The sequence below is a fragment of the Equus przewalskii genome, chromosome 1 (assembly GCF_037783145.1).
Source record: "Equus przewalskii isolate Varuska chromosome 1, EquPr2, whole genome shotgun sequence".
Classification (NCBI taxonomy): Eukaryota; Metazoa; Chordata; class Mammalia; order Perissodactyla; family Equidae; genus Equus; species Equus przewalskii.
In genome coordinates this window covers 161,037,139-161,058,145 of record NC_091831.1, presented here as the reverse complement: position 1 = coordinate 161,058,145, position 21,007 = coordinate 161,037,139, and the positions used below count along the sequence as shown (strand labels likewise).

Below are 21,007 nucleotides of genomic sequence, written 5' to 3'. Positions count from 1 at the left end.
CTCGCACCCTTCTCTCTTCCCCTAAACATTTATTTGGTTGGTCTGGACTCACTTGTGGCCTTCGATTAAATTTCTAAGGGGCCTGAAGAAGACATTTCTACAGCAGAGGGTTAGAGGCACTTGAGCAAGGACCCCCACTCCCCAACTCTGGCAGTTGTGGCAGTGGGGGTTGGGGCAGTTCTGGGGAACAGAAACAGACGATAACAGGAACTCACAGGGCAGCAGGAGCTGTGACAAGTTTAGTAGTCTCTAAGTCGGTTATGTCCCTTCCCACGTCACACTGGAATGTTGTGAAATGGGAAAACGACAGAAGGAGGGGATCAGAGGAAGCCACCCTCACACATCTTCCAGGCCGGGCAGAGGTGGGCGGCAAAGGGGGCTGAGAGGTGGGTGGAGAGCCCTGTTTGAGGTGGTGGCTGATCCCTGGTTCTAGCTTTTCCCCTGGGGGCAGGAAGCCCAAGGAAGAGGGGACTATAAGGTCCCTGGGGATCTTTCCTCCCTCCCCTGCATGAGGCAGAGGCAAGCTGCCTGCCAACCCCCTCCCTCAAGGAATGGCCTTGCCTGGGAATGCCCACCACACACATCCTCTTCTTTTTTTCTAGTCAAAGTCTGTTTACTCCTTGGCCTGCCTCTCTCCTTCCTCCCCTCTCAACCTCTACTTCTGATTTCTATTTCCTGGAATTTGGGATTGAAGTTAAACTACAACAGTGCCGCCAACACCAAGTCTTGCAGGAAAAAAATACAAAGAAATTTAACAAAAAAAAAAAATATATTAATAAAAAAGTTCAAAAAAGGGGGGGGACTGTTATGTCCTTTGGGGTGCGATGGCTTCAAACCCAAGCTCTCTGAGGCTCTCCGAGTGCTGAGAATGTCCGAGGAGCCTTCTTGGGGATCCCCAGGCCTCAGAGACAGTCTCGCCGCCCCAGTGCGGATCAGAGCTGCTTCTCCTAAACTCCAAAGCCAGAGGACTGAGGTCAGAGGATTCAAAAGGCTCAGCAGGGCAGCAGAGGAGGGGCGGGTTCCCGTGATGGGGGCGGGGAGAGGGAAGGACCAGACGAAGCACCAAGCCCCGCCCGGCCCTGTACCAGGAAGCGCTGGGGGGAGAGGAACGGAGTTGAGCCAGAAGCCAGGTGAGGCTGGCGTCAGGGATGGCGTCCTGGTTCGGGGAAGCAGAGGCCGCCTGACATGTGCACGCAGGAGGAATCCCGCGGAAGAAATAGCACAGGGCCGTGGAAGGAAAAGAATGGCTAAGCAAGGGATGGGAAACCAGGTGGAGGGCTGAGGGGGAATAGGCGGGGTTCCGGCGCATGCTCACTAGCAAACGGCGCAGGGTGGGGCGGGGACGCATGCGTAATGGAGATCTCTGGCGGCGAGGAGGGGGCGGAGTTTGGAGGCCCACGTGGAGAAAGGTAAATGTGGGCTCAGTTTGAGAGCAGGTGTGGGACCCAGGCCCTCAGGATCTTGGCCCAGGGCAAGACTGGGCCGAAAGGCCAGGCACTCCTGGCTTGAGAAAGTTAAAGCCGCCCATTCCCGGGCTCTGCCCCCCAGGATGTTGGTGCCTTCGCTGAAGGTTCAAGATCTAATCGAGGAGATTCGTGGGGCCAAGACCCAGGCCCAGGAGCGAGAGGTGATCCAAAAGGAGTGCGCCCACATCCGGGCCTCCTTCCGCGATGGGGACCCTCTGCACAGGCACCGCCAGCTGGCCAAACTGCTCTACGTCCACATGTTGGGCTACCCCGCCCACTTTGGACAGGTACTGGGCAGGGACGCCTCCCTTCGGAGTTTGATGAGAGAGGCTGGTGGGGCAGCGTCTCGGAGCCCCTCACGTATCTGTGCCCCGATTTTTTTTTATTCTACAAAGTTTCTGAACCCTCCAGCGTACACCGCAGACCCTTCCCCATTACAATCCCTGTTGGTCATCAACTGGACTGAACCCTTCATGCTCTGACCAGCCTCATCCAGGGCACTTCCTCCTCTCCTCTCCCATCCTCCTCCACTCCTATTGTCTTTAAACTACCCACTAACTCTGAATCTCCTAAGCCTCTCCTCTTGTTCAAGGGAGGGGGATGGGATATGGTGCCCCTATAAGTTCATGTGGCATTAAGAAGGAAGATAGAAAGGGATGTTAGTGCCTCCGATTTCACCCCTGCCCCTTCCTGGTCTGACCCCTTCCCTATAGATGGAGTGCCTGAAACTGATCGCCTCCCCCAGATTCACAGACAAGAGGGTGGGCTACCTGGGAGCCATGCTTCTGCTGGATGAGCGGCAGGATGCCCACCTGCTCATTACCAACAGCATCAAGAAGTGAGAGGGCTCTGGGAAGCACTTGGAATCAGGGAGATGGGAGATGGGAGAACTGGGAAATACCAGGGACTGCCTGCTGTAGGTTCTGTGAAAGACTGGATTTCCCCTTGGCTTGATGGACCGTCCTTCCCACTCTGCAGTGACCTGAGCCAGGGGACTCAGGCAGTGCAAGGCCTGGCCTTGTGCACTCTGAGCACCATGGGCTCTGCTGAGATGTGCCGGGATCTGGCCACTGAGGTGGAGAAACTGCTTTTGCAGCCCAGCCCCTATGTGCGCAAGAAGGTGAGATGGTAGGGCTCCAGGCACTTGCCCCTCCAGAAACTGTCCTGTGTTTGCCATGTGGTAGAAGTTGGGGGGATCCATCTTGGGAGCCCTCTGCCCTCTCTGAGCCCCCTGACCTCTGCAGGCTGTCCTGACTGCAGTGCACATGATCCGGAAGGTCCCTGAGCTCTCCACCATCTTCCTCCCACCCTGTGCCCAACTGCTTCATGAACGCCACCATGGTAAGGCCACAGGGCTCCCCATCCCCTGCCTCAGCTCTGTCTACAGACAAGTGAAAAATGGGACGGGAACACCAGCTCATAGGAGAAGGCTAGGACGTGCATACACATGCACACAGTAGACTCTTCTGTGCCCCTGGCCCACCATTCGCTTCCCCCACCTCACCCAGGCATCCTGCTGGGCACCATCACACTGATCATGGAGCTCTGCGAACGAAGCCCTGCAGCCCTCAAGCACTTTCGAAAGGTGGGCTGGTGAAGAGGCAGGCCCTGGTCCAAGAAGAGAGGGGCAGTGGGGTTGGAATGGGGCTGAAGGATGAGAGGATTCAGAAGGACGCCCAGGTAAGGCTGTGCCCTCCCTCTAGGTGGTGCCCCAGCTGGTGCAGATTCTCCGAACTCTGCTGACGACAGGATACTCCACAGAACACAGCATATCTGGAGTCAGTGACCCCTTCCTGCAGGTGGGCTGACCCTTCCCTGCTGCGTTCCTGGAACAGAGAGCTTTGCCAGAAGCCCATGGCCGGTGGTCACCTCCCCGAGAACACTTTGGCTCAGTCAGTGTCTTGGGAAGGAGGATGGCAGGCACAGGACTGCCCAGGTCACCTCAGGACCAGTGTGGGGAGGGAGACGCCTAGAGGTTAGAAAATCTAGCTTGGTAACAATTTAAAAAAAAGCTTGTCCCCAAATCCCCTGGTGTCACACACCTGTAATCCCCTCCCAGGGCCCAAGGGACCTGTGGAGGCGGGGCAGGGCAGGGAGTCTCTAGGGAACCAGCCAGGTCCCTCACAATGCTCTCCTTAATGGATTTCTCTCCTTAGCCCCATGACTCCTTACCTTACTCCTCAACCTTTAACCCAACTTTAGGTCCAGATACTTCGTCTGCTTCGGATTCTGGGCCGGAACCACGAGGAGAGCAGTGAGACCATGAATGACTTGCTGGCCCAGGTTGGGGGCTGGGGAGGAGGCCCTGGTTAGGTCTGTTGCTCTGTATTCCACCAGCCCAGGGCATCCCTCACATGACCACTGACCATGCAGTGGCCGTATAATCACATCTCCATTTCCATTTGGACTACACGTTCTGTCTCAATGTGGTAGCCCCTGCACAGATTGGGGCTCAGGAACTTTGTTAGATGGTTGAGGGATGACATGTTGGAGACCTCTCAAAGACCTGAATAGAGGACAGAGCCCCCTATAGATGCATTTTCTCTCCCATCCACTCAGGTGGCCACTAACACAGACACCAGCCGCAATGCGGGCAACGCAGTCCTGTTTGAGACAGTGCTCACCATCCTGGACATCCGCTCTGCAGCTGGCCTGCGGGTATAATCCCATAGCCTCTCCCCCTGTGGCCTCACCCACCAGCCCAGTCAGGCAGACAGGTCCTGTGCACTGGTTTCTCCTCCCCACCCCATCATCCTGTACCATGCAGTGCCCACTCCTGAATGAACAGGTTGCTCCTTCCCTGACAGTCCCCAACCTCCACCTCCCGTAGGTTCTAGCTGTCAACATTCTTGGCCGCTTTCTGCTCAACAGTGACAAGAACATTAGGTAATAGTCCCAGGTGTCTGGCTGGGCTGTGCCACTGAGCCCCTGGCTCTCTGCCCTCCTCCCAATGTCCCAATACACCTGCCTCTTCTCCCAATACCCAGGGCAGGATTTGTGGGGAGAGGGTTGATGGCCATGGCATGATAGGGCCTCTCCCACTCTGGCAAGGTACGTAGCCCTGACGTCATTGCTGCGGCTGGTGCAGTCTGATCACAGTGCTGTGCAGCGGCACCGGCCCACCGTGGTGGAATGTCTGCAGGAACCTGACACCTCCCTCAGCAGGTGAGCAGGACAGAGGAACGACAGGGCAGGGCAGAGGGCCCGGCACCTGGGGCCAAGACCCAGGCCAGCCCAAAGCAGCTGGAGTCAGGGGCTGAGGCAACAGGTACCTGGGAAAGGGGAAGGCCTGAGGCATGTCGGGAGATGACATGTCTTTGTCCTACCAGGCGGGCCCTGGAGCTGAGCCTGGCTCTGGTGAACAGCTCCAACGTGCGAGCCATGACGCAGGAGCTGCAGGGCTTTCTGCAGTCTTGCCCCACTGATCTGCGGGCCGACTGTGCCTCAGGCATCCTGCTGGCTGCAGAGAGGTGAGGTGACAGGTGCCCAGAAGACAGAGAGGGTGGAATCTGGGAAGGGTCAGCACCAGGACTGATGAGCCGCGTCCCCTAGGTATGCCCCAACCAAGCGGTGGCACATAGACACCATCCTGCGCGTGCTGACAACGGTGAGGCAGGGGCTGGTCTGAGAGCCGGGCGGGAGTGGCGGGGTTCACCACGCTGACCTGGCCCCTTTCACCCCCTCCAGGCAGGCGCCCACGTGCGGGATGACGCAGTGGCCAACCTGACCCAGCTGATTGGCGGGGCCCAGGAGCTACACGCCTACTCTGTGCGCCGCCTCTACTGCGCCCTGGCAGAAGACATCTCCCAGGTACCACTCCTACCACCCAGGCCCAGGGCCACCCAACCCTCCCAGCCCTGACTGGGCCACCTGCTCCCTACACCTGGTTCCCAGCTGTTCTTCCCTGGAGGTCACAACTATCTCCTTAGTGGAGGGACACTCAGAGACAGAGCCCTGGTTTTAGTTAGAACACCCGGGCTTCTGTCCTGGCTCTGGTTCCCATTTAACTTTCTTTATGCTCAGCGTACTCAGCTTTCTACCCTGCCTACCTCCGGGAGCTGTCTTGAGGATCAAATGAGATGGATGAAAGCTCTTTCTGCATGTATGAGGTTTTATTATTACCTGGAATGCTGAGTGAAGTAACACATGCCAGCCAGTGTCTATAGCCTCCTCTCCGTATTACCTCAGTAGGGTGGGCAGAAACCGCCACCCTTTCCTCGGGGGAGAAACCCTCTCACTTCACCCTCCCTGCACCCCTTGTGGTCAGGCCATGTAGTTCTGCCACTTGGCCACCAGAGGGCAGAGGAAGCCCAGGAGCCAGGACAGAGCCTGGGCACAAACTAACATAACTGCTCCTGTGCCAAGGCCCTTCCCTTTCCCTACCCTTGTAAAATCCATCATCTCTGCACCGCCTAAAGGGATATCACAGGGTCTGGAGGTGAGGAGGGGACCCAGACCCTGGTCCAGCATGTTTCTCAACCCCTGCAGCAACCGCTGGTGCAAGTGGCAGCCTGGTGCATCGGGGAATACGGGGACCTCCTGCTGGAAGGGAGCTGTGAGGAGATCGAGCCCCTTCAGGTGAAGCCTGCTTTGGGGTGACACTGAGGAGGGTCTTGGCAGGGGAGGCAGGGCTGGCCCCAGGGTCACTACCTGTGTCCTCCTGAAGGTGGAGGAAGAGGAGGTGTTGGCACTGCTGGAGAGGGTGCTGCAGTCCCATATGTCCCTGCCGGCCACCCGAGGATACGCCCTCACAGCCCTCATGAAGCTCAGCACCCGGCTCCGTGGGGACAACAAGTAAGAAGGGGCCCCGGCCCCTCCCGGAGACCCTCTTCTTGGTGCCTCCAGTGAGAGATGTCCCTATGCTGTGCCCACCAGTTTCTGAGTTTCTCTCCCGGCACACACCCCAACCCCCCAAGCCTCAGGTTCTTCCTTTTGAGCTAAGTATCGTGGGGCCTGTTCCATGGGGCCTCTCCCTTCCCCACCACCTCCTGGTGTTGAAGGGCGGGGCAGACGGCCATTCCCACTCACACACCACCCTGTGGCCCAGCCGAATCCGCCAGGTGGTGTCCATCTACGGGAGCTGCCTGGACGTGGAGCTGCAGCAGCGTGCTGTGGAGTATGACACGCTCTTCCGGAAGTACGACCACATGAGGTGCGATGGGTACTCTACTGCAGCCCAGGACCCAGCCCCCTGCCCTCTCCCCAAAGCCCCTGCCTGGGTACAAGGGTCTCGTCCTCACCTGGGTCCTTCCTCATCTACAGTCAGAGCCTCCCACCCACAATTCACTGAAGCTAAGCTGGCTTCCAACCCTCTTTGCTCATCTGAAAACCAGCAACATTGCACCATCTTAGAAAATCATAGGGTCGCTTCCAACGCACCCTGTACCTAGGGCTCTCCGTGTTCTTACCCCTCCTCCCACATGCCTCTTATGAGAAGCCCAGGGTCCACCCAGAGGGACACACCTGCATTCCATCCTTTCAGGGCTGCCATCCTGGAAAAGATGCCTCTTGTGGAGCGAGGTGGCCCTCAGGTTGATGAGGAAGCAAAGGAAAGCAAAGAAGAAGCCCGGCTTTTGGAAGCAGCCCCTGTCCCCACAGAGCCCCAGGTGGGGAGGCCAGAGGCCCTGGGAGGACGAGGACTTGGTCAGGTCTCTATACCCAGCCCTGACCTTGCCGCCCTCTCCTCCAGGCCTCAAAGCTCTTGGATCTGTTAGATCTCCTGGATGGCCCCTCTGAGGATGCCCAGCATCCACGCCCTCTGGACCCCTCCCCAGGAGGTGCCCTGGTACACCTCCTCGACCTTCCTTGTGCTCCTCCACCAGCCGGTAAACCTCAGCCAAGGGGAGATGGGAGGTGTCTTATTAGAGAAGAGGGGTGGAAATGTGCTGTTTCTCCTTAGCCAGGACTGAGGTCCCTATGGCCTCTTCCCTGCTGTGTGCCCCCCATCACATCCCCGTCTTGGTAGGTAAATGGGTTCATTAGCTGGTGCCAGGCCCCTCCTGGACACCCTTCAAGGTCATCCCTTTGTTCTAGACTTCTTACCTGGCCTGTGGGGCCTGCTTCCTCCCCAGCCCATCTCAGACACTTTCCCACTACCAACCCCACTGCCCCTCTCAGCTCCTAAGACCCCCTTACCTCAAGCCCTTGGCAATCCATGTTCCTTCTACATGGAATGTTATTTCCCAGCACATCAAATGACCAGCTCACTCTCACTCGTCAGGCCTCAGCTGAAATGTCAGGTGCCGGCCCCCACTCCATTCAGTTCACTCCTCCCAGTTCCTCGGGCATAGGTGATTAATTTCATGGCACCCATCACAGTCGGTGGCTATCTTGTTTTTCTTCTTTATTTTTTCTCTCCCCCACTGGACTGTAAGCTCCAGCAGGGACCTCGTCTTGTCCACTTTGTCACTAGCATCTCAGGCAGAGCCCTGCACCCAAATGGGTGCTCACTTCTGTCAAACGAATGGATGAACTCATTGTCTTCAGCCCCTAGGCTGAGTGGCTTCTCTCTCCCTACCCTAGCTCCCATCCCAAATCTCAAAGTGTTTGAGCGTGAAGGACTACAGCTGAGTCTGTCTTTCGTTCGACCCCCTGAAACCCCTGCTTTGCTCTTAATCACTGTCACCGCTACCAACACCTCAGGGGGTGATGTCACCCACTTCATCTGCCAAGCTGCTGTGCCCAAGGTTTGTAAAGGATTCGGAGGTGGCCTGGGCACTCCAGAAGAGGCCACTGAGTAGAGGAGGTGGGTGGGGTAGAGAATGAGGTGAGGAGGGAGCGACATGCAGGGACAAGCACTCGGGGTTACAGGAGAGCGTTTGGAACTCCTGGGTGTGAAGGGTAGCTGCCTCACTGTGTTCTGCCCAACCTCCTGTGTTCAGAGTTTCCAGCTGCAGCTACAGGCCCCCAGTGGGGACACAGTTCCAGCTCAGGGTGGCCTTCCGATGACCCAGCTCCTCAGAATCCTCAATCCTAACAAGGTGAGCTGCAGGAGCCCTGGTGGGTAAGGCCCACGCCTGGGAGAAGTCACCAGTGCTGAGTCTGGTCTCCGCTCTCCTGTTCCTAGGCGCCCCTGCGGCTAAAGCTGCGCCTCACCTACACCCACTTTGGCCAGTCAGTGCAGGAGATCTTCGAGGTGAACAACTTGCCTGTGGAGACGTGGCAGTAACTGAGCCTCCACTCACTGCCTGAAATCCTCCTGTGTCCCAAACCCAGAGGCCCCCAGCGTCGTGGAGCCTACACCCGTGGGCCGCCAGCAGGTGGTGCTCTGGTCCTGTGCTTGCCACACCTGCCCCTTCCCCCAATAAGGAAAGCCCAATAAAGTCTGAGGGGGGAAAGCCATATTTGAGTATATTTGAGGTAGAAAACGTATATGAATAACAGCAAGGCAAGAGCCTTCTTACACAGGAAGTATGTATCCTCCCCTGAGCCTGACGAGCTTGTTTCAACCAAGGGGGGTTTTCTTTCCACCCCTCTCCAGGTAGAGGAGCACATGTGCCCCTAAACTCCACAGGAGGCACTCTGCCCTCTGAGCCAGAGCAGGGCACCGTGGTAAAATCAACCCAGAATTTGTAGATTTCTAACAGGGATTCCCACCCACTTCCCCAACTTGCTGCTCTTCTCCACCCCCCAAGGCAGGGAAATCCCTGCTGCCTTCCTTCATCTCTAACTCAGCTGTAAGGCGGTTTAGGAGCCGCTGGCAGAATCAATGGCATCGACCAAGGGAGGGGGGGTGGCAAGGGATTTTCCTGTGCTTAACTACTGATCACAGCTAAGTGGAAATCCTATAAACACGAGCGGAAATCAATGGAGGCTGCTTAGCGGCCAGGGGAGAGGGGCGGCCCACAGATTGCATGTGACGGATGAGGGAGAGGAGGCAGCAGGAGAGCTCCAGAAGGAAGGAGAGCTGAGGGTAGGGGGATGGAACAGGCAGAGCTGGAGAGGGGAGTCACTGTGGGAAGGGAAGCGGCACAGCCCAGGAATGAGCCTGGTAGGCCCCAAGCTCTCTGCCCCATCAAGGAGGTGACACCCTAGCCCAGGCTACTGTCAGGATCTGTAGTCCCAGGTGGCTTGTCTCCGGAGCTGTTGGCTTTGAGCAGGCGCTGATAGTCCTGAGGCCGGAAGCGCTGTAGGTACACGATCAGCTTGGAAGGTGCCGACTCCTGCGCTGGCACACCTACAGGCAGACAGAGAATGAGGAGAACCAGACAGAGCCACATTGCTTTGACTCTGCTCCTGCCCACCCAGCCAGGACCTGACAGCGGTTTCCAAGGCAGCACTGAGATTCTGAACCGCGCCCATCCAGCTTCTGGAAGCCCCCAGCCCACTCCCTTCCTGGCCTGCGGAAGTGGGGCCTAAAAGGGCCATTTCAGACAGAGGGCGGCTGGGAAGCCAAGCATGAGGCTCTTTTCCAGCAAGGAGAAATGGTGGAGGCACTCAGGCGCCATGAAGACAGAGGGTGCCTCAATATCAACTCATTTCAATTATTGCTCCTGTCCCCCAATCAAGATTAAAGCCCATCTAGGCAGGCCAAAGCTCATTAGCTTGGTAATGAAGCACGTGCAGAGAAGCACGGAGAGAAACCAAGGGAGGAGAGAAGCAGCTACAGTCACGGGGTGGGATTCACGCAAAATGCTAGCCTGTCTGTGGCGTGGAGCACGATAAGCCAGTGTCATCTTGTTCGTGGCAGGGAGCATGCTGGGCATATAGCAGGGTACTCAGAGTATGTTTGCTGAGGAGGCGTGAACAGCATTCCAGGGCTGTAAGGCCCCATGGGATGCACAACACCACACTTGTATAGAGGAACTGTCTACAAGGGAGCTAAGCCTGGAAAGAAATATCTACCAATGTTTGTCCCGCTGTCTGTCACATGAATACGGTGTTCTTGCTTTCTACTCAAAGCCAACAGGACACATTAAATGAGGATCTAGGTAGTTGTAAACATGAGAGGCTGGGAGATGGGGGAAGGAAGGATGGATTGAAAGACTGAAGCAGAGAACTGACAAATGGAAATGAACAGGCCCTGGAGTGACAAAAGGTATGAAAGCTAAATGAGACAGAACAACTGGAATAGATTAGAGACACATGGAAGGATTAAGTCCAGGTTAGACAGCTACTGTGAAAGAGGGAGCTGGATTTGATAGAGCCCTAAGCAAACTGGGTCCTCTAGAAAATTGCTAACAGGACTCCTATTACAGAAATAACCCTACGGCCCGGCCCCACTAATTGGCCCAGCGGGTCCATCCAGAAGAGGAAGGTGGGAAGCAGGGACAGCACAGAAGGGCCTGTCTGCCTCACCGAGCATGCTGCTGAGGCTGTGGATCTTCTCTAGGGCAGCTGGGACTTCAGCCTCCTCGTGCACCAGGGCCTCTACCTCACCCACAGCGTAGCCAAAGTCGGCTGTATCCAGGTCCACCCGGAGCGACGGCTCTTCTTCATCAGCTCCGGACAGCACCAGCTTCCAGGCACTACGCTTAGTCACAAAACTAGCTACTTCCTGCAGCCCCAGTGGGCCCAGCACAGCAGCCACATGTCCAGCCCCCAGGATCTCAGCCCCCAGCACCTCACAGAGCCGGGCCACAACCGCAGGCTCAGCTGTGAGTTCCACATACTCAGTGTGGGGTCCTGAGACATCCGCTGCCCCAGGACACTTGAGTTCCCATCCACTACCCTCTCTCTGTCGTAGCCAGTGGTCTGCCTGCATGAGGCTCAGCTCAGGGGTGTCATAGTAGCTGTCTCGGAAGATGACCCGGTGCTCCAGGGTGCCCCCCAGCTCCTGCAGCCGTTCCTCTGTGCCAGGCCCAGGAACGAACTTCCGCTCCACCTCAATCAAGCCCTGGGCCATTCTACCTGCAATCAGTCAATCAACAAACATTTGCTGAGTTCCCAAAGGTGATCAGCCTTGCAGGGCGACAGCTCAGCAAAGACACCCTTGGAAGAACTTATGAGGCACATGCATTGTCGCAGAGCTCTCTGTTGGGGCTACAGCTCTTTCTCCCTGCCTCCTTGATGGATAGCCCCATCTGTCTCTAATGAAGGCTCTGCCACAGTGACAGGTCTCCAGTTAAATCCCTTCCACTGCTGATGATGTCCTCAATCCAAAGGGCTCCTTATAGAGCAGGCCATGTAGCAGGGTTCCTCCTTTCAATGCTCCCCCTCCACACCTTGCTACCCGGAGGCCAGTGGCTCACTGCCCGGGGTGACCCCGCCCTTCGCCGCCACAGCACGGGCCAGTGGAGCCTCGGGTCTCACCTCAAAGCCCGAGGGTCTCCCTCTCGCGGGACCTGGAGATGGGGGAAGGGAGCCCACGCCACGCCCGCGAGGAATGCCGGGAGCAGTCGCTGGCCCCGACCTCGGTCGGGCTCTCTGCGCACCCGGCCAGTCCCAGCACGAGCGGCCATATTAGGCCCGATGTGGCGGTGCCGAGGGCAGATCGGCCCCGAGAGGCCTGGTAGGTTATAGGGGGCAGCGACCTCCGCGGTAGGCCGGGAGCGAGGCCATCCGCTGTGCTCTGCTCCTCATACCCGACCCCTCCCGACTCCCGGGGTTGGCCCGGGTCTCAGGCCTCAGGCTGAGCCCGGCACCCTGGGGCCCGGGTGCATGATGGGAGATGTAGTTCCAAAGGGAGAATTTGCTTTCTCTCCCCACCTGTCGCTATGGTGACAGGAAAGCTGCGATTAGTGTCTGTGGGACTCTACCTAAAGTTGAAGGGGGTGGCGGGGACAGCCGGGTGGAAGGAGCTAAGGCCCCAGTCCCGTCTCCAGCCCCCTCACTCCGTAGAAAGGTAGGCCTGGAATACAAGCCACTCACTCAGACACTGTCCAGGAGATATTTTAATTGACTGCTATGGCCGCCCACTAAGGGCAGGCCAGTGGCAGTGAGCTGACAAAAAGGGTAACTAAGACGAGTTTAGCTACTCTGGAGTTTTAACGAGGAAAATACATCCTGGTATAAATGTCCAGGATAAGGGTGAGTGGAAACTTTTTGCGGCAGGAGGGAGTAACATTTTGGATGGAACTAAAGACATGATAGGATTTCAGCAGTTGGAAACCCAGATCGAGGCAAACAGCATGAGCAATGGCCTAGAAGCTGGAAAGCACCTGGCCAGTGTGTAAGGAGGAGATGAAGCTAGAAATACAGTTGAGGAGCAGGTTGGAAAAGGCCTTGAGTGCCAGACGGAGGAATCTGTCACTGAGGTTCCAGTGGCCCCTGAGCAGACTTCGTCTGGAGTAGGAAAAATACTCACGTTCATTTAAAATACAGGAAGACATGGGGGTGGCCATGTGGCTGCTCTGGGAGACAAAATAAGGAAGGCTCCTTCTCCTTACTCCCTCTGAGGCCTGTGGTTATCTGGAAATGTCACTTGTAAGTCTGACCCTCCGGATGAGGTAGCTTTGCTGAGGAACAATGACTCTTGTCAACTCCTGGGCCCCCTCCTATGATGGGTGAGAAGGACCAGGTTCTCAACACCTATCCTCTCCCCAGTATGTTTCTGGAAGCACGTGACCCCTGGGAAGTACTGTGGGAGGGCACTGGTTTACAGACATGGCATCTTGAACTTGGGATTTCTTGGATACACCCCTCCCCTCAACCCCATGACGAGCACCAATAGGCAGGGAGGGGCGGGTACTCCAGCCCCTAACTCCTCTGGCCTGCTTTTCATCCATCCTTTGCTTTTTAGCTTTGTTCCCTGGGCAAAGAAAACTCATCTCTTCCCTGAGTTATAAGGTCCAGTCCAGTGGGGTGGAGGCAGCAGCTTGACAGAAAGACCAGACTCAGAAGCCAGACAGACCCAGGCTTGACTCCCAGCTTCACTTTCTAGGTGTTTGGCTTTGGGCAAACTACTCTGCCTCCCTAAACCTGTTTTGTCATTGGTAAAACGTGGACTGCTTCATAGATAGGTGTGAGGATTCAGTGACAAACTGTCACAAAATACAAATTCAACATCTTAGTTTCTTTCTCTTTCCCATGGACTCCAGAGTTCTTTGGGGTTTTGGTTTGGTTTGGTTTGGTAGGCTACAGGAGCTAATCTGGGCTCTGGAGCCAGACCATTGAGGTTTGAATCCTGGCTCTGTCACTTATTGGCTGTGTCCTTCTGCCAGTTAACTTGTTTGTGCGCTGGTTTCCGCAACTGTAAAATGGGATTAGTTGTGAGGATTAAACGTGTTAACATATATAAAACTGCTTGGAACTATCCCTGTGCACTCAAGAAATCTTAGAAATTATTATTAGAATACAGGAGAGCTTATGAGCTGATAAACTGAAGATGAGGACAAGGAGCCAGAACCTCCCCTCCCCCCACCCAGCGCTGGGGACGTGTGACCACGTGGAGGAGATAGAAGCTCTAGGAGACTTCGGAATAATTGCTGGGGAAGAGAAGCTTCTAGTACCCAGTTGGAAGGGAGGGGGACTCATAAGGCAGGAAGAAGGGAGTGAAAAAAGAGAGAGAGGCCTCGGGCAGTTCTGGGAAGCTGGGAGAAGCCAGGGCTTGCTCTAGAGCTGGTTTAAAACAAAACACGTGTAAGCTTTCTGTAGGTAGGAGGAAGAGAAGATGGGAAAGAGTTTAAAGGAGCCTTTCCTCTTCGCAGGCCCCGGCCTGGACCTGGCGCCAGACTCGCGCAGGTGGCCCGGCCCGCTGGCCCGCTGGCCGCTGGCCCCCCTGCCCTCCGGCCCAGGGTCCCGCCCACGGTCCAGCGAGGCGCACAAACACGGTGCTCGCGGGCGGGCGGACTACAACTCCCGGCATCCACCGCGGCGGGCGGGCCGCTGCACCTGCTCAGTGGGGCCGCCCCGGGCGCCTGGGTATTGATTATTCCATTGTGTGGGACGCCTCGGCTCCAGCCAGTGAATGAGGCGGAGGAGTGAGGGCGAGGAGGAGGAGGAGGAGGGCGAGGAGGAGGAGGAGGAGGAGGAGGAGGAGGAGGAGGCAGGGAGCGTGCGAGTGCCCAGGGTGAATCAATGGAAACCCCCTCACGAAGCCGGGAAAACACTTCAGCCGCAGCCAAATAGCATTGATTATTTTCCTTCACTTCCCTCACCGCCGTGAATTTATTTATTTATTTTTTCCATCTCCGTCCCCGACGCCCCGGAGTGAGCGCTGGAGGGAGGGAGGAGGAGGGGAAAAAGGAATCAACACATCGGAGAAGTCCCTTCCAAGAGCCGCCCCCTCCCCTCCCCGCCTCGCGCTGCCTGGCGGCCGCGGTTCGACTCCCGTCCCTGCTTCCAGCTGAGGTGTAAGTGCATCGATTTCCGATGCTGCTGGGTTGTTTTTTTTTTTTTTTCTCCTCTCCCTCTCTCTCTTCTTCCCTTCCTTGCTCTTTGGAAGCTTGAGACCGAGGGGAGAGGAGGCGCTCGGAGACTGCCGCTGGAGGGCATGGAGAGGGACGGGAAGGGACTGGGGGAGGGGACACGGACGGACGGACAGACAGACCGAGAGCCTGAGAAGAAGGAGGGGCAGGGGTGTGGGAGGGAGAGGGCGTGCGAGCGGGGATGGGGGGGGAAGAGGGAGATGCAGGGGTGGAGGGAGAGACGGAGAAGGGAAAGCTATCGAGGCTGAACCGGGAGCCAGCCCGACCGACGGAGGGAAACGAGAGCCTAGTCGGACCGCGCCGAGCTGTGCGGGGAGCGGGGGTCCTGGAGGGAAGGGGAGGCCGGGTGAGTGCGGGAGCTCGGAGCTGTCAGCCCGGAGGGGCCTGGGTCTTGGCGACCCCCTACTGGCCGCGGGATGGGGGAGGAACCGTGGCAGGCGAGCGGGCTGATGGATGGGCTAGCGCGCTGGGGCTGGGACTGGGGGTGAGGGTGGGGGTGGGGTGGGTGGGAGGAGACGTGGATACCCTTAATCTTCGATCTTGCCTGAAGTTGAGCTTTTTTTTTTTTTTTGGAAAGGTACGAGTAGGTGAGGGGAGGCCACTGCTCCATTCAAGGTGAAGTGTCTCTCCTGGCCCCCGACTCTCCATCTGCTCTGTCTGCCCCTCTCTCTGAGTAGCCCTGTCGTTTTTGAGCACTCGACCACGCGTCTCGCAGCGCCTGTAACCCCGCTGATCTCTGTCCATGTGTCCCTGCCTCTTGATTTTGCCATTCTTCACCTCATTCATTCTCCCCACCCATCCATCTTACGGTCTGTCACTGTCTCCACATGTGACTCTTCCTATCCAAGTGGTCCTCTCCCTGTGTGTCCCTGTCACTGTGTCATGCCTTGGCTGCTTGTCTAGGACTCCATGTCCTCTCCTTCAGGGTCTACATGGATATCTCTGGCTTTTCAGCTACTTTGGAGTTTGCTTGGTCATCAGTCATGATTGTGGTAGTCACTGGTTGGGGGCCTGGAAGAGTCCAGGAATGGAGCAGATGTGTCTCCCCTCCCCCCCCCCCCCCCCCCCAGGACTCCAGTGCCCTTTGAGCATGACCAGGACAGCCTCCTCTTCCACCTTCACCTGGGAAGTTTTGGAACTTCCTAGTACTGTGCACTGTCCTCTTTACTGTTTGCCTGTCTTCCCCATCAGGACCTCAGCTCTGGTCCCCTATGTGTCATCTGCCTCTCTAGGAGCTTCCCATCACAAACCTCTTCCTTGCTGACTGGATTTTCCTCCCTTCCCTCACTTTACCATTGTATATTTTTTCATTTCCGCATTTTGTTTCTCCCCTTTTTTTTTTCCATCCCTGTCTCCCATCATCTCCTTTGCCTGTTCTCACCTTTGTTCCCATAATCTGCCCTCTTCCTACCTTTTCTCCTTGGTCACCCTAAGTTCTGTTTATCCTTTATCCTTTCACTCGGCATTTTAACCGCAGCAGCAGAAGGTACCAGAGCAAGGGACTGGGAGAGGTGGGGAAGATGGTTTGTGAAGGCCATAAACAGGCTAAGAAATCAATTTAATGGGCTTCCAGGGGCGTATAACCCCTTCATCAGTCAGGGCCATTATGTCCGTTAACTGTCAACTTTGATTTTGTAAGGGGACATTCTCTAGGACTCTGAGCTCCACCCTGCTTGGTTGCCCCTCATCCTTCAGTTCATTCTGGATATCAGTGGCTTTTCACTCTCTAGTTCATCTTCTTCCTGGGCCCCTGCTATTATCATATTTGGATTCAGCACGATTCTTTACAAGGTAGTTTTCATTAGTGTGACAGAAGCTGTCTATCTTATGCAAGGGGCCAGGTGCATTGAGCCTAAAGAAGGGAAAGATGGATAAAGAGTCGAGAGTTTACCTTGTTTTAAGCCCATCACTGTTTTTTCCACACCTCAGGAGCTTGGAAGGGTTAGAGGAGGAGGGAGACAGGGGCAGAAGATGGAAGATTTCAGAGGTGAACAGAGTTACAGAAAGAAAGGAAGGCCAGGTGCAATAAATGCGTGGGGTAGAGAAATGCATGTCATGAGCAACGTGCAAAGGAAGGGAGGAAAATCCATGTGGAATGGGGGACAGGGGAGGAACCAGGGGTGATTAATGAAAAATTGGGAGAATGAAATGAAACATGGGTTAATAGCGATACAGAAGGAAAGAGAGAGATGATAGATTATTCCTAAAGAGGAGGTCAACAGAAAAAGCAATATGAAATGAATACAATGGTAAAGTGGGGGAAGGGAGGAATTGAAGCCTAAGATGGGGAGGAAAGTGTATGGTACAAAGCAGGTAAATGGAAGGCGCATGGAGGAGTGCTGGAGCAGATCAGAGCAGCATAGAGCTTGGAGGGGGGGAAAGAGGAGAGGACGGGTATCAAAGGAAACAAATGCCTCTGGTGTGAGAAGGACACAGCGTGAGTGATGCAAAGAGAGCGGAGAGCGCCACAGGAGGGGTGATTTGGAAAAAAGCCATCGAAGAAAGCAGAAATTCCACTGGGCGAAGCCCCAAAAGGGAGAGATGCTGAAGGAGAGGGAGAGAGTGCAGAGATATCTGGAGAAGGGAGAGGGAGAGGCTCACAAGCATTCATTCCATTGGCCAAATCACTCTCTACCCCACCAAAGGTGTTTGCACTTCATTCCCAAGCCAGGGAGACTTGAGCAAAGAGATGAAAAAGTAGAATTCCCATTTACTTCAGCTGTCAGGAACTTGAATCTTTCTAGCCCCGAGAACCAAAAACCTCAAGCCTCTGATGTCATAAATTGCTGGTGTTGCCTTGGCAACCTGACAGAGTTCCTCCCTCCATGATGTCAGAGCAGCTGGTGTTACCTTGAGACCCATAGAGGAACAATTTGCTGCTCTGCTGGGGAGCCGACACTTAGGGGGCCAGGGCCTGGGTCACATCTAGGATTCCTGGGTCTGGTAGCTTGACCTTGCCTCCCTGGAGCTGTTCTTAGCTCAGAATGAGGCCTCATTTGTGAGTGCCCGAGGATCACTAGGGCCTGCAGGAGCAAGAGGAAGGGACCTCGGGAGACAGGGAGGCACTGAGGATGGGATGGTAGGACTGAAAGGCAGGCAAAGAAGGAAGAGAACTGCAGAAGAAAGAGAATGGCAGTTAGAGAATGTGAAAGGAGAAGGGCTTTGTGAGCAGGGAGGAGAGTTATGGGAAATGTAAGATGAACCTGGCTCTGGGTTTAGGAGTGGAGACTGAAGCTGAGAAGGCAGAAGAGAGGGGATCAGAGCTGTGGGAGAGTGTAAGCTGATGCAGGGATAGAGAAAAGAGAAGGGTTCTGAAATGCCAGAGGGCACAGTGCAATTGGCTGTAGAGGAAGGGAAACAGGTACTCTGAGCTGGAGAGAGGAAGCTGTCGGGTGGGAGACCTGGGGTTAGTCACAATGGCCATATGAGCACAGGCTGCGTCCATCTAGCTTCTGATCGTTTTCCAGCACATAGCGTGGTGTCACGTAGAAGATGCTTAGTAAATATCTATTGATCAAATGTTGAGTTAACAGGGAGAGGCTAAGGAAAAGAGTTGCCCACCTTCGTCTCAGCCTAGCCCTCAGGCTGAAGTCTGCTTAAATGGGCAAGCTGGGAAATCAGAAACTGGAGCAAAGGGCTGGAGGGGGGCTAACAGCAACCATGAGATCTGAGGGAAGAGAGGAGAGGCTGGGTGGGGGCACACTTGGTGGTAGCCAGCGCTGACTCTAGGGGCTGATCTGGGGAGTCTCTGTAGAGATAATGGGAGGAAAACATGAATGAACAGTCTTAGGAGCCCAACAGGAAGATGCGGAGGAGGGTAGAGAAAGGAGGTGGTTTCCAGAAAAGGTTGAGAGTTGTTTCTAAAGACAGAATCAGCAGATCTGAATTGGAAGTAGCATCCCCACCTCACCCCATTCCCAGTCATGAAACCACAGGTGAATCAGTCATACCCATATATATACACACTGATCACAAATAAAGAGTTCACAAATCAATACCAGGCCCATCCTAAACACCCTGCCCCAATCCAGGCAATTACAAGGAAGTCAGCGTTGGCCAAGCAGGCCCAAAGGCAGAAGGAGGCACAGACCTGGATGAAGGAACCCTGTGAGGGATGGCCTTGACGTCTACTGCCTGTTGTTGACTGAGTCCAGAGGTATCTAGGAGAAGAGGGGGAAGCAAGAGATGCAGAGCTCACCACAACTCTGAGTGAAATCTGCAGAGAGAGAGAGAGAAAGGTCTAAATACACAGACGCCATAGAGGAGAAAGATGCACCCAGCATGGGTTGAGGACTCGAGGAAAGCTCTGGAAAATAGTGAGCGAGCTGGGAGCCCTAGGGGAGAGTCTGGCTGTAATAAGAAAGGCCAGGGCAGCTGGAGAAAGGGCTGGTGGGCGGGGACCTGAGGGGAGGACAGTAGCGGCTGGATGCACTGTCAGCCGCCGCCATGGACTTGGGCAGCTCATATTTTGCAGCAGGCGACAGGCTGTCGACACGGCGGTCCTTTACCTCACCGTTAGAAACTCATTTCATTGATTTTTCCATCTTTCTTCTCTGGCTTCTCAGTCATCCCCCCACTCACTTTCCCAGCGCCCCTTGCCTCTCTGGGAAAGCCCCAGGGGACCGCCTGCCCACCCTCCTCTACCCCAGGCTGGTGAGAGAGGGGTGAGAGATTTAGAGGTGCCTTCCAGCACCCTGAGGTACTCCCATTGGCTCTCAGTGTCTCCCTCATGTAGGAACTAGTCCAGAGACCAGGGCCTCTGTGTACAGTTGTTCAGAGTGCCCAATTAAGGGGTGACAGAGCTGAGATCCATCTGCTCTCCGGTCACCAAGCTGTACCACTGGCGTGCAAGCCAGGTATACCTGGAGGAAGACATCTTTTTCTAATTCCTCCTGAGACAGGTCAACAACCCTCAGAAAATTTCTTTTCAAAGTCAAGTGAGAGAACAGGAGCCACCTCTGTATTTGGGCAGGAATATGGGATTACATTAAAGCTGAGGTTCCAGCCCTTGGAATCAACAGCAGGCCCATCCGCCGGAAACAAGGGCTTGTGCAATTAGGAGGACCTAAGTAGCAAGAGCCCTGTGCAGAGAGGCTGTATGTACACAGCGTCTGGTCCTGGGAGGCATGTTGACATGAAGTCAGTGGGGCAGGATGGGTGTGGGTCAGAAATTTTTGCCTCATGTGTGGACATTTCCCTAGTGCCCCAATCACAGCCAGCTACCATCAGCCTCTCCCTCTGGGGCTGGGATTGGGCAAAAGGTCAAGAGTCAATTGCCAGTCATTTGGCTTCTCGGTGAAGGAGGGCAGAGGGTGGGACAAGAGTGTCAGATCGTGTTGCCCTGAGGAACTGATGGGGTAAACACCATCTCCATCCTTAAATTTTTCATTCCTTGTTTCGTTGGTGACTGCCCCGCACCTCAGTCTCAAGCCCAAGGCCTCTGGCTCTGCCCTTTTTCTCTGGTCTCGGGGAAGCTGTTGCTTCAGGGCCCTGTGTGTCTGAGTCTCATTCTGTTGCTTCCCTTCACTGGGGCCTGGCACCTCCATTGCAGTTGACTTCCTTTCTCTCCAGCCATTTCCACCTTCTGTCTCACTGGCCTGCAGGCCACAGATGCCTTTTCCCCCCATCTCCAGCTTCTTCAGGCTATGCACTTTCCAAAACCTAGAGCTACATCCTAGTGCTCTAGGGAAACGAGCGTGCTTGACGTTAGGAAGAGAAGACAAGGGAAGGCCAAGAAAGGAGTTCAAGATGGATGGGGCAGGGAGGTGAGGGAGAAGGGGGACAAGCGGAGGATGACAGAGAGGGAGTCGAAGGTAGAAACCACGTGACTTCCAGCGGGGAGAGAACCCGAGAGAAGGCCACAATTTAAATGAAAAGGGAAGGAGGGCGGTAGGCTGCGAGGACCGAGAGAGAAATGGAGGAGCCCCGGGCGCCTGCCCCCCTGCCGGGAAAGGGAGGCGGTGAGGAGGAGGCAGGGAGAGTGACCGCGGGGAGGCTTAAAGCGGCCCCGGCAGGCCGCCGCTGAGCCGCCCTGTCAGTCCTGAGTTCAAGCCGTGCTGGCTTTGACCCTTGTGGGAGGAACTGAAGTGGCAAATTAACGACGATAATGAAGTCACTGCTCCTTGTTTGTCTTTGCTGGTTTCCCCTTGAGATTTGTCCTTTGGCCAGACGGGACAACGTGGGGGAGGGGAGGGACAGCCGCAGTGAAGGGCGGGGGAGGGGCGCGGGGCAGAG

General features: G+C 55.6%; 3 protein-coding genes across 7 annotated transcripts in view; 2 read left to right on the top strand and 1 right to left on the bottom strand.

The window, feature by feature from the left end:
• Window positions 1-1,019: 1,019 nt before the first annotated feature.
• On the top strand, window positions 1,020-8,807 carry AP1G2 (adaptor related protein complex 1 subunit gamma 2). Of its 3 annotated transcripts, none has more exons than XM_070587110.1 (22): window positions 1,020-1,130; window positions 1,549-1,753; window positions 2,180-2,304; window positions 2,445-2,586; window positions 2,711-2,807; window positions 2,975-3,051; window positions 3,170-3,265; window positions 3,669-3,749; window positions 4,026-4,124; window positions 4,297-4,352; window positions 4,518-4,631; window positions 4,796-4,936; window positions 5,019-5,073; window positions 5,154-5,276; window positions 5,955-6,044; window positions 6,133-6,260; window positions 6,514-6,618; window positions 6,949-7,072; window positions 7,156-7,291; window positions 7,989-8,152; window positions 8,348-8,446; window positions 8,533-8,807. In XM_070587110.1, exons 2-22 carry the CDS (start codon window positions 1,550-1,552, stop codon window positions 8,632-8,634), a joined length of 2,358 nt encoding a protein of 785 aa, XP_070443211.1. In that variant the 5' UTR covers window positions 1,020-1,130; window position 1,549; the 3' UTR covers window positions 8,635-8,807. The 3 variants fall into 3 exon arrangements, with proteins under 3 accessions (XP_070443211.1, XP_070443221.1, XP_070443202.1); XM_070587101.1 differs by lacking the exon at window positions 1,020-1,130 and adding an exon at window positions 1,322-1,409; XM_070587120.1 differs by lacking the exon at window positions 4,297-4,352 and having other exon boundaries at window positions 1,036-1,130.
• On the bottom strand, window positions 8,792-12,098 carry THTPA (thiamine triphosphatase). Its single transcript, XM_008538199.2, has 3 exons — window positions 11,718-12,098; window positions 10,764-11,315; window positions 8,792-9,642 (listed from the first exon to the last, which is right to left on the bottom strand). Exons 2-3 carry the CDS (start codon window positions 11,308-11,310, stop codon window positions 9,497-9,499), a joined length of 693 nt encoding a protein of 230 aa, XP_008536421.1. The 5' UTR covers window positions 11,311-11,315; window positions 11,718-12,098; the 3' UTR covers window positions 8,792-9,496.
• A 2,463-nt stretch (window positions 12,099-14,561) lies between these two features.
• Window positions 14,562-21,007, top strand: part of ZFHX2 (zinc finger homeobox 2) — a 28,396-nt gene continuing 21,950 nt past the window's right edge. For all 3 annotated transcript variants that reach the window (XM_070587086.1, XM_070587082.1, XM_070587071.1), the window contains exon 1: window positions 14,562-14,698. The gene's annotated coding sequence lies outside the window, so the exon portion shown is untranslated. The remainder of the gene's footprint in view (window positions 14,699-21,007) is intronic.